Source organism: Tenrec ecaudatus, chromosome 8 (assembly GCF_050624435.1).
Source record: "Tenrec ecaudatus isolate mTenEca1 chromosome 8, mTenEca1.hap1, whole genome shotgun sequence".
Lineage (NCBI taxonomy): Eukaryota > Metazoa > Chordata > Mammalia > Afrosoricida > Tenrecidae > Tenrec > Tenrec ecaudatus.
Window position 1 is genome coordinate 28,016,696 of NC_134537.1, and position 12,378 is coordinate 28,029,073.

The 12,378-nt window shown below is 49.1% G+C and overlaps 1 protein-coding gene across 1 annotated transcript in view; it reads right to left on the reverse strand.

Annotated features, from left to right (window-relative positions):
* Positions 1 to 3,369: 3,369 nt before the first annotated feature.
* Positions 3,370 to 12,378, reverse strand: part of ETV5 (ETS variant transcription factor 5) — a 65,578-nt gene continuing 56,569 nt past the window's right edge. The window contains exons 12-13 of the mRNA XM_075556177.1: positions 10,346 to 10,447; positions 3,370 to 5,874 (exon numbers count right to left, since the gene is read on the reverse strand). Of these exons, the coding sequence (XP_075412292.1) occupies positions 5,653 to 5,874; positions 10,346 to 10,447 (324 nt within the window). The 3' untranslated portion in view covers positions 3,370 to 5,652. The remainder of the gene's footprint in view (positions 5,875 to 10,345; positions 10,448 to 12,378) is intronic.

The window sequence follows — 12,378 nt, forward strand, 5'->3', positions numbered from 1 at the left end:
AACTTTTTGAAGTCGCCTTGTGCATCCCAACCCACATTTCCATTTGGACTTCTAATCGGCATCCCAAACTTCACGTGGCTGAAACAGACCTGCTGTTCTGCCAACCCTGTCCCAAGTTTCTCCTTCTTCTCCATCTCAATCAATGATGATTACCCATCCTGGTGCTCAGGCCCCAAACCTTGGGGGCCACAATTGACTATTTTTCTCCCTCCCCACATCTAAAACCTATTGACTCTACTTCCAAAGCATATTCATTTCCATACTTATACTTCTCTGTGTTCTTGGGCTGGACCCCCAGCTCACCTCCCTTGAATTCCTGGAGCTTTCTACTTGGCTTCCTGCTGTTCTTTCTTCCCACTCAGCAGCCAGCACAACCGCTTGAGACATGGATTGGATTATGTCACTCCCGGGCTCAAACTTCTAGTGACTTCTCATTTCACTCAGTCAATGCTGGTCTTTAGAACACCTACATGGCTCTAAATGAGATGGCCCCAGTCCCTTTCCTATCCCTCACCATTTTTCTCACTCCCTCTGTCTGGCCCTGGCCCATCAAGGCGCCCTGGAGGCATCGTGGGTTAAGCATTGGGCTACCAACTCCGAGGACAGCAGTTTGAAGCCACCAGCTGTTCACGGGCTTTCTATTCTTGAAACTCCATAGGGGTAGTTCTACCCTGTCCCATAGTCACTGAGTTGGAATTGACTTGATGGCAGTGTTTGCTTTTTGTGAGGATCACCATCAAAGAACCCATCTGCACCCACACTCTTGACTCGGGGGTTCCCTTAAGGGGGAACTAAGTTAGTCATTGGGTCACTTCTGCATTTCCAGATGGAAGGAGAGAAAGTTCTCAGTAGGATGATGGAGAATCTTGGGGCTATGGATTCTCTTGTGAGTCCTTCAGATCCACTTTAGCTGGGAATGGGGGTGTATTTTCAAGGAACGTTAAGTGCAAGGGCCTTAGAGAAGGCTGGTGCTTTGGGCTGCCATGGGTCCGTATGAATGGCAGCGTGGAAGGCATTTAAGTATGTGCATTGACTGGAGCATTCAAATATAAAGAGGTCATTCCATGTGCTATAGGACCATGAATAGAGTGTTAGTCTGGAACCAGTGTGAAATCATTCCTATCTAGCAGTGCCTAGACAATCACCATGGCTTTGATGATGAGACTGAGCCTTCTTCAGAGCTTCCTTAAAGGCGGTGTCTTAATGCTGAGATAGTTTTAGTTTGAGCATTGTGTTGTTGAGAAGATGCGCAGTGCATACACCCATTCAAAACTGCTACAGGTACATGTCAGAGACACTGATTCCATTCCCTGAGTTGTGCAAACATTCTTAGTCCCCTTTGTCCAAATGGTTTCTCCCCCATGAATGTAACCTCACTGCTTCCAAGATTTCCTAGATATTGATGTTCCTAATTATTACACTCGGGTACACTCTCACTCTTGGACTTCCTAAAAGAGACAAAGACAGAGAACAGTGCATGAGTAACCTCACTGACCAGGAGGTTAGGGCTAGAGCAGCTGAGACCATCTAGTGAAAGAAATCCTTCCAACCACAGTGCTGGGGCTAGAACCCAAACGTCCTGCCTCCCAGTGTCCAGTCCTCTTTCTACAGTAGCCACTGGGAACAGTCCAAGAAGACAGCCATTCGGAGGCGAACTGCCCTGAGAAATTTCAGATTCAATTTCAACAAAGTGTTACTATTTAAGTAAGGCTGCCAGAAAGATAATGGCGTTGAAGAGAGGCTCTGGAAGCTATAAAGTACTATCCAAAGGTTAGCGATCTGTGGCTCACCGCCAAGGTCAACAAACCCAGGCCCCGGTGGAGGGCAGCTCCGAAACTGAAGGAGCTAATGCTAGGCCAGTCCTCCAAGGGGCCCTTTCGGAATGGGACACCAATGTATTTCCTGGCACCAAGAGGACAGTGTTTGCCCTGTGTGCCGTGCCACCTCTATTCCAAGGACAATAGTTCAGCTGGCTAGAATCAATGCTTACATTATACATTTGTGCTCAAACCTAGTTTTCCTGGCCTCCTTTCCTTTCACTAGTGTTCCAGAGGTCAGACTCTGGGCTCTCGCCACCTGCACTGCTGGCTGGCAGGGTGCCTCTCCACGGTTCCCAACCGCCTGGGCCCATTTGTTCTCCACTTCTGCGCTAGTCAGCATCGGTCCCAGCTGCATTTGAGTTTCGACTCTGCACACCGTCGGTCGGGCTCTCAAAACCACGTTCTGTGCCTTCACACTACCTCCTTTGTCATCCAACGACTGAGTGAGGATTGTTTCCCCTGGCTTGGCTCGTGAAAGGGGATCCCGATGCTGAGCAAACTTCGCATCTTCTGGCCTCCCTGAGCTCCCTACGGTGGCAGTGTCTAGTGACTCTCTCACATCACGTTAACCATCTGGGTCTGGGCCCAGGCTGGACGCGCCCGTGAAGAATGGGGAAGCCAATCGCAAAGCCTTATCACGGTGAAGCAGAGAGGCAAAGCTAGCTTTGGCCGGCACCCTCCTGCCCTTCTCCCTGTCCGGGCCGATGGCATTTCCGTGGCAGGCATTTATTCTTCCGGGGCTCCAATGCAGGCTGCTGCGCTGGGGCACTGTCTCAGGTGTTTCTACACTTAAGGGCTTGTAAAGCAGTAAAAGAGAGTAGATAAACACAGAGGAAGCCTCTGTGCTCGGATGGGAAGAAGGCTCTGCATACTTCTCTCCTGTAACAGGAGTCTGGAAGAGCCCACATTGAAGGTGCAGAGGAAGAACACGGGCATGAGACTCCCGTACGCTTGCCAGCTGTTCTTGCTCCCACTCGTTTCCCAAGTGAGATGCACAAAGAGCCAGACTCGGAGGGAAGCGTTCTGCTGCTTCAAGGCTACCACAAACCAAGCTGGCAAGACCGGAGGATGGTCTGGGAGGGTCCAAGGCCTCACTCAAGATTTTTACTTATCAGCATCAGGACGTGTTGGGCAGTGGCAATTAGGGAATAAAAGGACTTACCTAGTTCGAAGTGGTTTGCACAGGACCATTCGAAGGGACGCGGCTAGGATGGCTTACCCTTTCACACACACTGGAGCTCAAATGTGAGCTGTCCGTCTTAACCAGCGAGCTGCCTTGTGGATGACTAAGAAGGTGGGCTCCAGGAAGGGGGCCCTCTCTTTATCTCTTAGCCCTTTGGATCAATTTTTTAGCCAGGCTTTGAGTGCTGAGACTAAACAGCAGCTGTACCCCTCGATTTCCAGGTAACAATCCCCTCAACAACCCTTCACCTGTCTCCCCTCGCACCCCCGAGCGTGGGAAACAGCCAACCAGACAGAAACATGGAGCCAGGTGGCTTCACAATGAAAGCACTCGAGGGAAAGAAAGAGGCCGGTTCCAGGCACTCGGTAAACTGAAAGCAAACTTCTTTATTGTACACAGTACAGAATATAACGCAGCTTGGCAGGATGCATACGGCCCTGCGCAGGGGAAAGTAGTCCAAACCAACCGGCAGCTTAAAGCCTTTCTGCACTGTGGGCTTCCACACTCTGGAAAAGAAGCCAAAAACAACACAACACCCCCTCCCCTCCAACCAAAAACCCATCCAGGGGAGCATGAGTTCTTTGGGGATGCAACGGTGGTGCCGCATCCTCCGCCCTGTGACAGCACAGGCCTTCCGGTCACAGAGGGGAGGGGACCTCAAAAGTCCCTTCCTACTCAGAAGACAGCGAAAATCTACCGCTTCCCCAAACAAAACACCCAAACCAGGAGAAGTCAAGAAAGCCAAAAACAAATCCTATACAGCATTTACAACAAATAAATCTCTAGCCGGCTGGGGTAAAATGTGCATATATGTATAGACTACGAGTAGGTTAGAAAGCTATAAATATGGTCTGCAAAGACTGTTGATTAGAGCACAATGCTAATTAGGACCCAAGCTGTTGGTTCAATACCTTTGGGGGCCAATTAGCTTCCATTAGAGGGAAAGCCTTGTGTTTCCATAGCTGTAAAATCCACCTCCCCTTCACCCCCTGAGCCACTTCCCAAATATGCTCTTGGTCATATGGGGGACTTGGGACCAGTGAGCCTGAGCTTCACTTATAGAAAAACCAGCCCAGGCCCTTGTCTTCTGCTCCCCGAGCCAGCCTCGCCCATTCCTTCTTCACGGGCTCAGGGGTGTGGGGAGCACTGAGCTCCAGTGCCAGGCAGGCATCTGCCTGCCACTTCCCATTAACATTTCATCTACTTTGAACTCCACTGATACGTAGCTGTAGCTTGGCCGTTGAAAACGTTTTCCGTATAAGACAGCAACCAGAATAAACGTTTCCAAAGAAAACGGTGGCAGGAAGCTAAAAGGCCAGCACTGTGTACCTGTCAGCGCCACACAGAAGCCTCAAACCCCATTGAGTCATATGCAGGGTTCAAAGTCCAAGATGTAACGATAAAGGAAAACAAACGGGTGAAATGGAAATTGTCGTCAGTCATGCCCGGAAAAGAGTCCCTACGGGAATTCCCAACAGGTGGGCCAGTTTCAAATGGGCAAGACATGTATTATGTACATATGCTTTCCAGAGAGGGCACGGTACTGAACATGGGGAGCTATACACATGGAATCGAAGCTGGGTGCCCAGAATGCCCTGCACACTTCAAACATGTACAACTCGGTGCGGGTGCTCCCTCAGGCCATCTGGTGCAGAAAGCACAAAGCAGGCCACGGGCAGGCTTTGACCTGGCTTGGGAGAAGTCCCCAGGAAAGCCCCTTCAAGCTGCAGCGTCTTCATAAGGCGGCCTGGCCCCGTCGAAAGGACATGGTGCACAGTTACCAAAAGGTTGGCTTTTTTTTTTTGGCTTTTTTTTTTTTTGCTTTAAATACCAAAACTACAAAAATCAGTTTATAAACTGTTGTTGGTTTTAAACTCCAAAACCATCACCCAAACAAAATATTGCCCAAATCAAAGCAAAATACTGTCAAGTGTTAACCCCCATCTCTTATACTGAAAGCCATCCATACAGTCATGTGACTTGGGAAGCGGAGGGGTTTGAGTGCGTGGCCACATGTCCAGAAGGTCCCCAAGAGTCCTGGTGCTTTATTCTTTGAGAACCAAGGCGTGGGGAATAGCTGTTCTGACCTGCCCCTCGGCTTTCTTTACCCAGGGGAATCTGTTTCAATTGAGCTCCAAATTCCAAGATGGATTTTAAACCCTCTGCAGTCTGAGCCTCCCCAACTTAGCCTAGTTGCTCTATGGATTTGTGATTTTTTTCAAGACGTTGTGCAAATCGGAGCCCACCGGTATCAAGGCATTTAGTAGTCCACGATCAAAGAAGATTGTCACTTACACACTCACCTGGTTTGCAGGTATTAATTAACCTGAACAAGGTATTGCTTTGCATATATTGTCCATGGCAAGGAGGCTCCATTTCAATCCCTTTCCAGAAACCTCATCAGCATCGGGGCCGAGGCACCAGCCCCTTCTCCTTGGTGGTTTTCTGCCCCACCCCCACCCCCGTTTCCACTTGCTAGCCAAGGTGTCTGTCTTTAAGGGTGACAATCCGAAAATGGCTTGGGCTCTCCAGATAATACTCAAAGGACAAGCTTTAGGAACAGCCAAGAACACAAACAAAACCACTGCCCTCGTTTGCCTGAATGGGAACTGCAAGCTCTAGGGTTTGGCCGCACAGCCACTGAGAAACTTAGTAAGCAAAGCCTTCAGCGTAGGGGAGGCTGCCGCAGTGATCCATATCCAGGAGGTAAGCGGGGCTGTCTTCAAAGTGGGTCAGTGGCAGGGTGTCCTCCTCGTTGAGGTGGCCCTCGGACTCAGCCTTCAGGAACGGGCGCTGATGGTCAGGAAAAGCCATGGAGAAAAGGGCATCCGGGTCACAGACGAATTTGTAGACGTATCGCTCACCTGCCACCTGAGAGAAAGAAGACCGCCTTCAAGACCCAGCCGGATAGGAAAATTACAGCGATGGGGACGGCAATCAATGACATGAAACAAAATGCGTATGGATTGTTACCCAGAAAACTGACCTGACTTTGTAGACCTTTACCTGAGTCCTAATAAAGTGGGAGAACAAAGGCCAGCTGAACAGGGCGCAGAGAGGAAGGATAGACTAATGAAATATTTGTAGTCACCCAGCTCTCAGGGAGCCAGGGACCAAGGGAAGCTCATTAGCTAGCTAATTAGACAAATCATTTAGCCTTACTTTGATAAACCTCAGGAGCTATTACCTACCAATTGTTTTGTTGACGCTATGCTGAGAGTGGATCCTATCAGCAGCTGAAAAAACAGCCATTGGAAATTCAAATCCACACTAGATAAGCTTTTACAAGAGAAAAGTCTCACTTTCTCTCTATCAAGGGAGGGTAGGGTTACCCCCAAATGATAAGGACTGGGAAGTAGTGCAATGCAGAAGTCAGGCCCCATTTTCAGTTCCCTTCAAAGCACATCATCTTTGCAATATGGCTTTGTTACTTAGAAGGGTTAGAAATTAATAGAGAACCTATGTGGCAATTTTAAGTACCTACCAAAGCCAAATGGAATGGTATTTTGGCTTACCTCCAACTTCAAATTACTCAATCCATGGCCTTCTCTACGTTGAAGAAAGGTAATGGATAACTGCCATTCCGTATGGCTTTTATGCACACCATTATGAAAATGAAGGCGTCCTGGTAGCGCAGCAGTGGGTTACACACTGAACTGCTAACTGCAAGGTCAGCAGTTCAAAACCACTAGCTGGCTCCACGTGAGAAAGATGAGACTTTCTATACACCCTCCCCTAACCCCCCCAAAAATCACATCCTCAGAAACCCCAGGGAGCAGTTCTCGTCGGTCCTACAGAGCTGCACTGAGTCTAAATTGACGCAATAGCAGTTGGTTTGGTTTTCATGATCAGAACCAAAAGGGTCATGGTTACTCAAGGGCCTGATGATGTAGCTGAACGACCAATGGTGAAAGGGTTCACCCGCTTTTTGCTGGTTGTTTAGCAACAGAATACCAACAGCTGATTTGATCATCGCTATTGGTGAAATACTGCAGAAAGTTGAGAACAGTGGCTATAATTACTGACACAACATTCTAGATTAAAAAATTGATTGTTGAGCTTAAGCCTACCTTTCTATCATAGGAAGCCAAAGACCAATGATGCACGCTTCACCATGCTATTGAAGCTCTAAAATCTTTGGGCTTTGCTTCCAAATGCTAAATTTAAGGAGTCTGTTGCTGCCGACCTAGTTATATAGGGAACAGTCCTATTATTCTGGGAGGTCTTCCGGCCCGTGGATAGTGACACTTCTATGTCTGGTCACCTGAACTTGGCTGCTCTTTGAAACTCAAACAATGGAAAAACCCGGAGCTGTGTTTTCACTAATAGTGACTCCGACCCTCTCAAGCGGAGTCGGAAATGCCCCTTTCGGATGCCCAGGATGTAAATCAGTGGTTCTCAACCTTCCTAATACCGTAACCTCCCAACTGTAAAATTATTTTTGTTGCTACTTCATCACTGTCATTTTGCCACTGTTATGACTCGAGCGAGCCTTGTGAAAGGGTCATGTGGCCTCCAAAGGGGTCGCGACCCACAGGTTGAGAATCACGGATGTCAATCCTCTTGGGAGCAGGAAAGCTCATCTTCCTCCTGAGACACCAGCGCCTAACCCCAAGAGCTGCACTTGCATCATCGGGAGTCTTTAGGGAGGAGCAGAGGCATACTCCCAACCAGCCCTTCTTGTTTTTGAAACCAGCTTTCTCTTACTGACCTTGGGCCCACCGCCCCTCCCAAGTCAGTATGTGTATGGGGCAGAGGGAGGCAGGAAGGTACAGTGGGGGCTTTCGGGTCTGGAAGGAGTGGTCAGGTGGTCCATATGCTGTGACCTATGCAAGCAGGGATGGCCAAGTAAAGAGGGCGCTGGGAAGGTTCTTGTTCTTAACAGAGCAAGTCGTTTATGATAGGTGGTGGGGTTTGGGTCCCCTTCCGTTTTATAGCATGCTCGATAACAGGCAGGCAACATTTATCCTGTGGCAGAACAAAGGCGCTATGAAAACGTGCCTGAAAAAAGATGGCTAGACTGGGGAAAACAGTGAAATCTCAAGGAATTCAAGAGCGCTGGGAATGGACCAGTTCTTAAACCATGCAGGTAACTTCACAAGGATGCACGTGTGTTTTCTGTTCATGTGGTAACATGCCTGATACCTTACAAGCGCATCACATAAACTCTCTGGTGGCGCAGTGGTGACGTGTTGGGCTGCTAACTGCAAAGTCAGTAGTTCAAACCTACCAGCCGCTCCCCGAGAGGAAGATGGGGCTTTCTAGTCCCATAAAGGGTTCCAGTCGCGGCCACTCACAGGGACAGTCCTACCCTGTCCTACAGCGTCACTGGACAGCGAGTCCAGAATCAACTTGATGGCACTGAGTTTGGCTTTTTTTGGAAAATCAATGGTTCATTAAATCATAATTCAGAGTGGGGTGGCCTTAGATCCTGTTTTGCAAGCACTAAGAACTCAAGGCAGTGCTCCCCCAGAGATGGATTGACTATCTGAAGGTGGAGCGGGGAGCATAGGTCACAGTGCCATGTGTTCAAGAGAAAGACGGACCTGGCTTCAGGGAGGACCGTCTCGGGAGCACTGTCCACAGCATTTCTGCCAAATACAGCTCATGGGCCCCTAACTACCCTGACAAAACAAAAACACTTCCTGCCATTGAGTTGACGCTGACTCACAGTGACCTGTCTGTCTGCCTTGGAGTGGTTAGTGGTTTTGAACTGCTGACCTTGCAGTTAGCAGCCCAATGTGTAACCACTATGCCACCAGGCTCCCTCAATGACCCTATAAACTGCGGAAATCCATTCAGGCACCCCCTGCTTTTCCAAAGTTCTCTTTACTTTGCTTTTAGGGAAGATGTACCTATTTTTGCCACGTGAAAAGAACTCTACGTGAAAGAATTTTTACCAAAAAGTGCAAAAACGCAAAACGAGCGCTCAGCGTCTGTTTGCAGCAGCTAAAGAGGCTGAGCACTTCCTGAACGCTGAGAGTAGTGTCACCAAGCTCCGGCCCCTGGACCTACAATTGGCATCACGTTACCAGAGCTTTGAATCTCGTCTGTGAAGTGTGAGACTGTATGTACGATTTGGTACATGGTGGTGGTGGGGTGGATGACGCAGTGGGCTGCTAACTAGATGGGGAGCAGTTCAGACCCAGCAGCCCACAGGGGAAAGATGAGGCTGGCTGCTTCCAAAAAGATCTAGAGCCTCGGAAACTCATAGGGGCAGTAATACTCTGTGCTTTAGGGTCAATAGGAGGCAGAATGGACCCATTGGCAGTAGACCGGGCTTTGTGTTGCTCTTATGTCACCTGACTTGGGAGGTTACTTAGGCCTAGGAATGCTGGGAAGTTTTTCCCCATCCAAATAAATGGTAATTGTGTCTTCACTTTAGGCTACACAAAACACTCTACTTTTGGGTAGCAGGGAAAACCTGTCAATGCCAAATTGTGGCGAACAGCACAGGATAAAACGTGATGGCTATGAACCAAGGGTCTGTAGTCCTCACCGTCTATATGTGGGATTTTAAGATTAACCTCCAACCACTGAGCCCAAGAAGGAGTTTGTTTTGGCTGCCTCAAAATCGGCTTCGTCCTCTATCCTGCCAACAGCACTATGCCACCAGTTGACCCAGCTGCTCACAGACAGACCTGGCCGATTTTGGCTTCTCAGTCCGAGTTTCCGTTTCTTTTGACTGTGAAAGTGAAGGAAGATTTCCCGACGGGTCTAACACCTTTGAGAGTAGCAAACTATCGTATTTGGAGGGCTGGGTGCTTTAACTGAAGACTCTAACCAAGCTCCATGGGAGAGGAGCCCTTCAGGGTGACACCCCCGCATGCTCCTTTATGGGTACAATGGACGGCCTACTTTCCGGGCCATCTTTGTAATCAGAGACAAGGTGGCTACAGCCCCGCAGCCTACTGTTCCTGCGGTGTCTTCCACATGAAAGCTCTGGTTTCCACGGGCCCCAAAGCATTAAAGGGACCTCCCCATATGCCACTTTCTGGAGAAGGGTAAGAACTGTCTACTCCTGAAAAGAGTTTCAGTCTCAGAAACCCACAGGGGTGTCGAGACCAGGGCCCTATAGGGTCGCGATGAGCTGGAATGGTCTTGATGGCAGTTGAGTTGGAATTTCTGAAAATCCTATTTGGCTCTTGCCTTAAGTTGCCTTTTTAAAAACAACAACAACAAACCCTCCCCCCTCCCCAAACCCCCAAGGTTTTCTCTCCAATGACACAACCGCTAGACGCGAACATCTGCTGCTAGCCACGTTACAGAGTCTTGGGACGGAAGTCCTTGCTGTTCTCTATGAGAGGGTTCAGGGTAGTGTAAATGTCTGGTAAGCGCCCACCTTCTGCATGATGCCCTTCTCGTAGTAGTAGCGCAGAGAGCGGCTGAGCTTGTCGTAGTTCATGGCTGGCCGGTTCTTCTGAATGCCCCAGCGCCGAGCAACCTGCAGAAGAGAAGCACCGAGCAGTGGACACACATTCCCCTGCACCTGCTGGTTTGCTCTGATTCCCAGGAGGGTCCGTTCTGTAACCTCACTGGCTCTGGCCAGGGACCCGTTTCCCTGACCTGGAAGGGAAAGGGTTTACTTCTCTCCAAGCCAAGCATTCACCAGAGGTGATATTCAGTCCTGGGAGCTGGGAGGTGAGACCAGGAGGTGGAAAGCTCCTAGCACTTTAAGACTGTGCAGGGTTTGGCGACCATCCCAGAAGCAGCAGGCCCTCCACCGTTCCTCCACGTATGAATTATTGACCAATACCCATAGCCCATTAACATGTTGCCATTAAGTGCTATGGTTTCTGTAGCAGTCAATAAGGAATAATTAGAATGGTCATTCCTGAAACATTAGAAACACACTAGTGAGTTGCTAATGGGCCAGCAGAGCAAAAGTTCAATTCTAATAAGATTGGAGAGGGGCTGGGAGATGTTTACTTATTGCAGCTCGTGGAGTAACGGGGAATCAGATCATTCCAGCCTGCTGCCATCCAATCGCCTGCTCCCAGCGGACTTGCAGAATGGACACTAAAGCATGTAGCACCATTATCCACTCAATGAAATATTAACAGGGCTTTCCACACAGTTCTGCAGTGCATTACATCCAACCCAGTCCACCTGAGGTACTGTGATGGGCAGACGTAACTGGAGCTTTGGGCTGAGAGATCTGGTAGCAGGAATACTTCTCAGTGGGGTTAGCCAATTACCAGAGCAGCCCAGCAATTTCTGCTCTAAGTACTACTAAAGGCACCCCAACTCCTACGTATAAAGATGACTAATGAGGAAGGAAGACTGCGGTGGCACAGCGTGTTAAGCACGGGGCGGTGAACCCAGAGGTCTGAGATCTGAACCCACCAGTTGCTTCTGTAACGACTTACAGCCATGGAAACCCCGCGGGGGCATTTCCACTCTGTCCTGGCAGATTGCTGTGAGACGGTGGTGCGAGAGCCAGGAAAGAAAGGACGACCACTAGCAACAAGAGTCCTCAAAGGTCTGCAAACGTGTGCACAGCAGGGGCCACGCCACGAACGTTTTAGGTCATTTAGGAAACTTTATTTTTCTTTCTTTGAACAAAATTACCTACAGTCGCGGTACCACATAATGTGTGTGTGGGCAACATCCAACTGCATCCACATGCCTGGTCCCATCGTTCTATCAGAGCTTCCGAGATCCCAAAGGCCGAGCCGGAAATAAATGCAATAGCTTCGCCCAAGCAACACGTAGGCCTCCTGGCTGTGGTATACAACGTGACTGAGCTGTCAGGTGCATAAGGTATGTATGGTCCAGACACAATTCATCATACATGTTTTGATAGCCACAAAAAAAGCCTCTCATACTGGCTTGTTGGAAGGGGCTTATATGAGGGGGACTCCAAAAAGTTCCTGGGAAAATGGAATTGGAAAACAAACAAAAAAAGGCCTTAAAGCCCCCTCCCATGGACTGTCCTGCCTACCTAAAATGTTAACTGTGCACTAACACATGTGCAGACTCACACACAGACAGCAGTGCCCAACCTCATGTACCCTCACGTAGCATTGCATCTCGAGGATTGTAGTTCTCTCTCCATTCCGTTTCCTTTAAAAACTATGACCATGAGGTACATCGCAGCACCCACACGCAACCAAAGCTGTGCTAGTGACAGCAGCCACCAGAGGCAAAGGTGAAGTATTGTTTGGAAATGAACCCAAAGGTGAAAGATCAGTGCCTGCTACTGCTTGCAGTTTGGACATGTCCCACCGGACAATCACAGCCATCCTCAAAAGAAAGGAACGATGCTCTCTCTCCAACCTAGTCAAGGATTAGCTAGGCTACTAGACTATTGAAAATCTGAAATGGACCTCTGAAAGACATGGAGACCTTGCCAATGCTGTACCCTGAGAACCC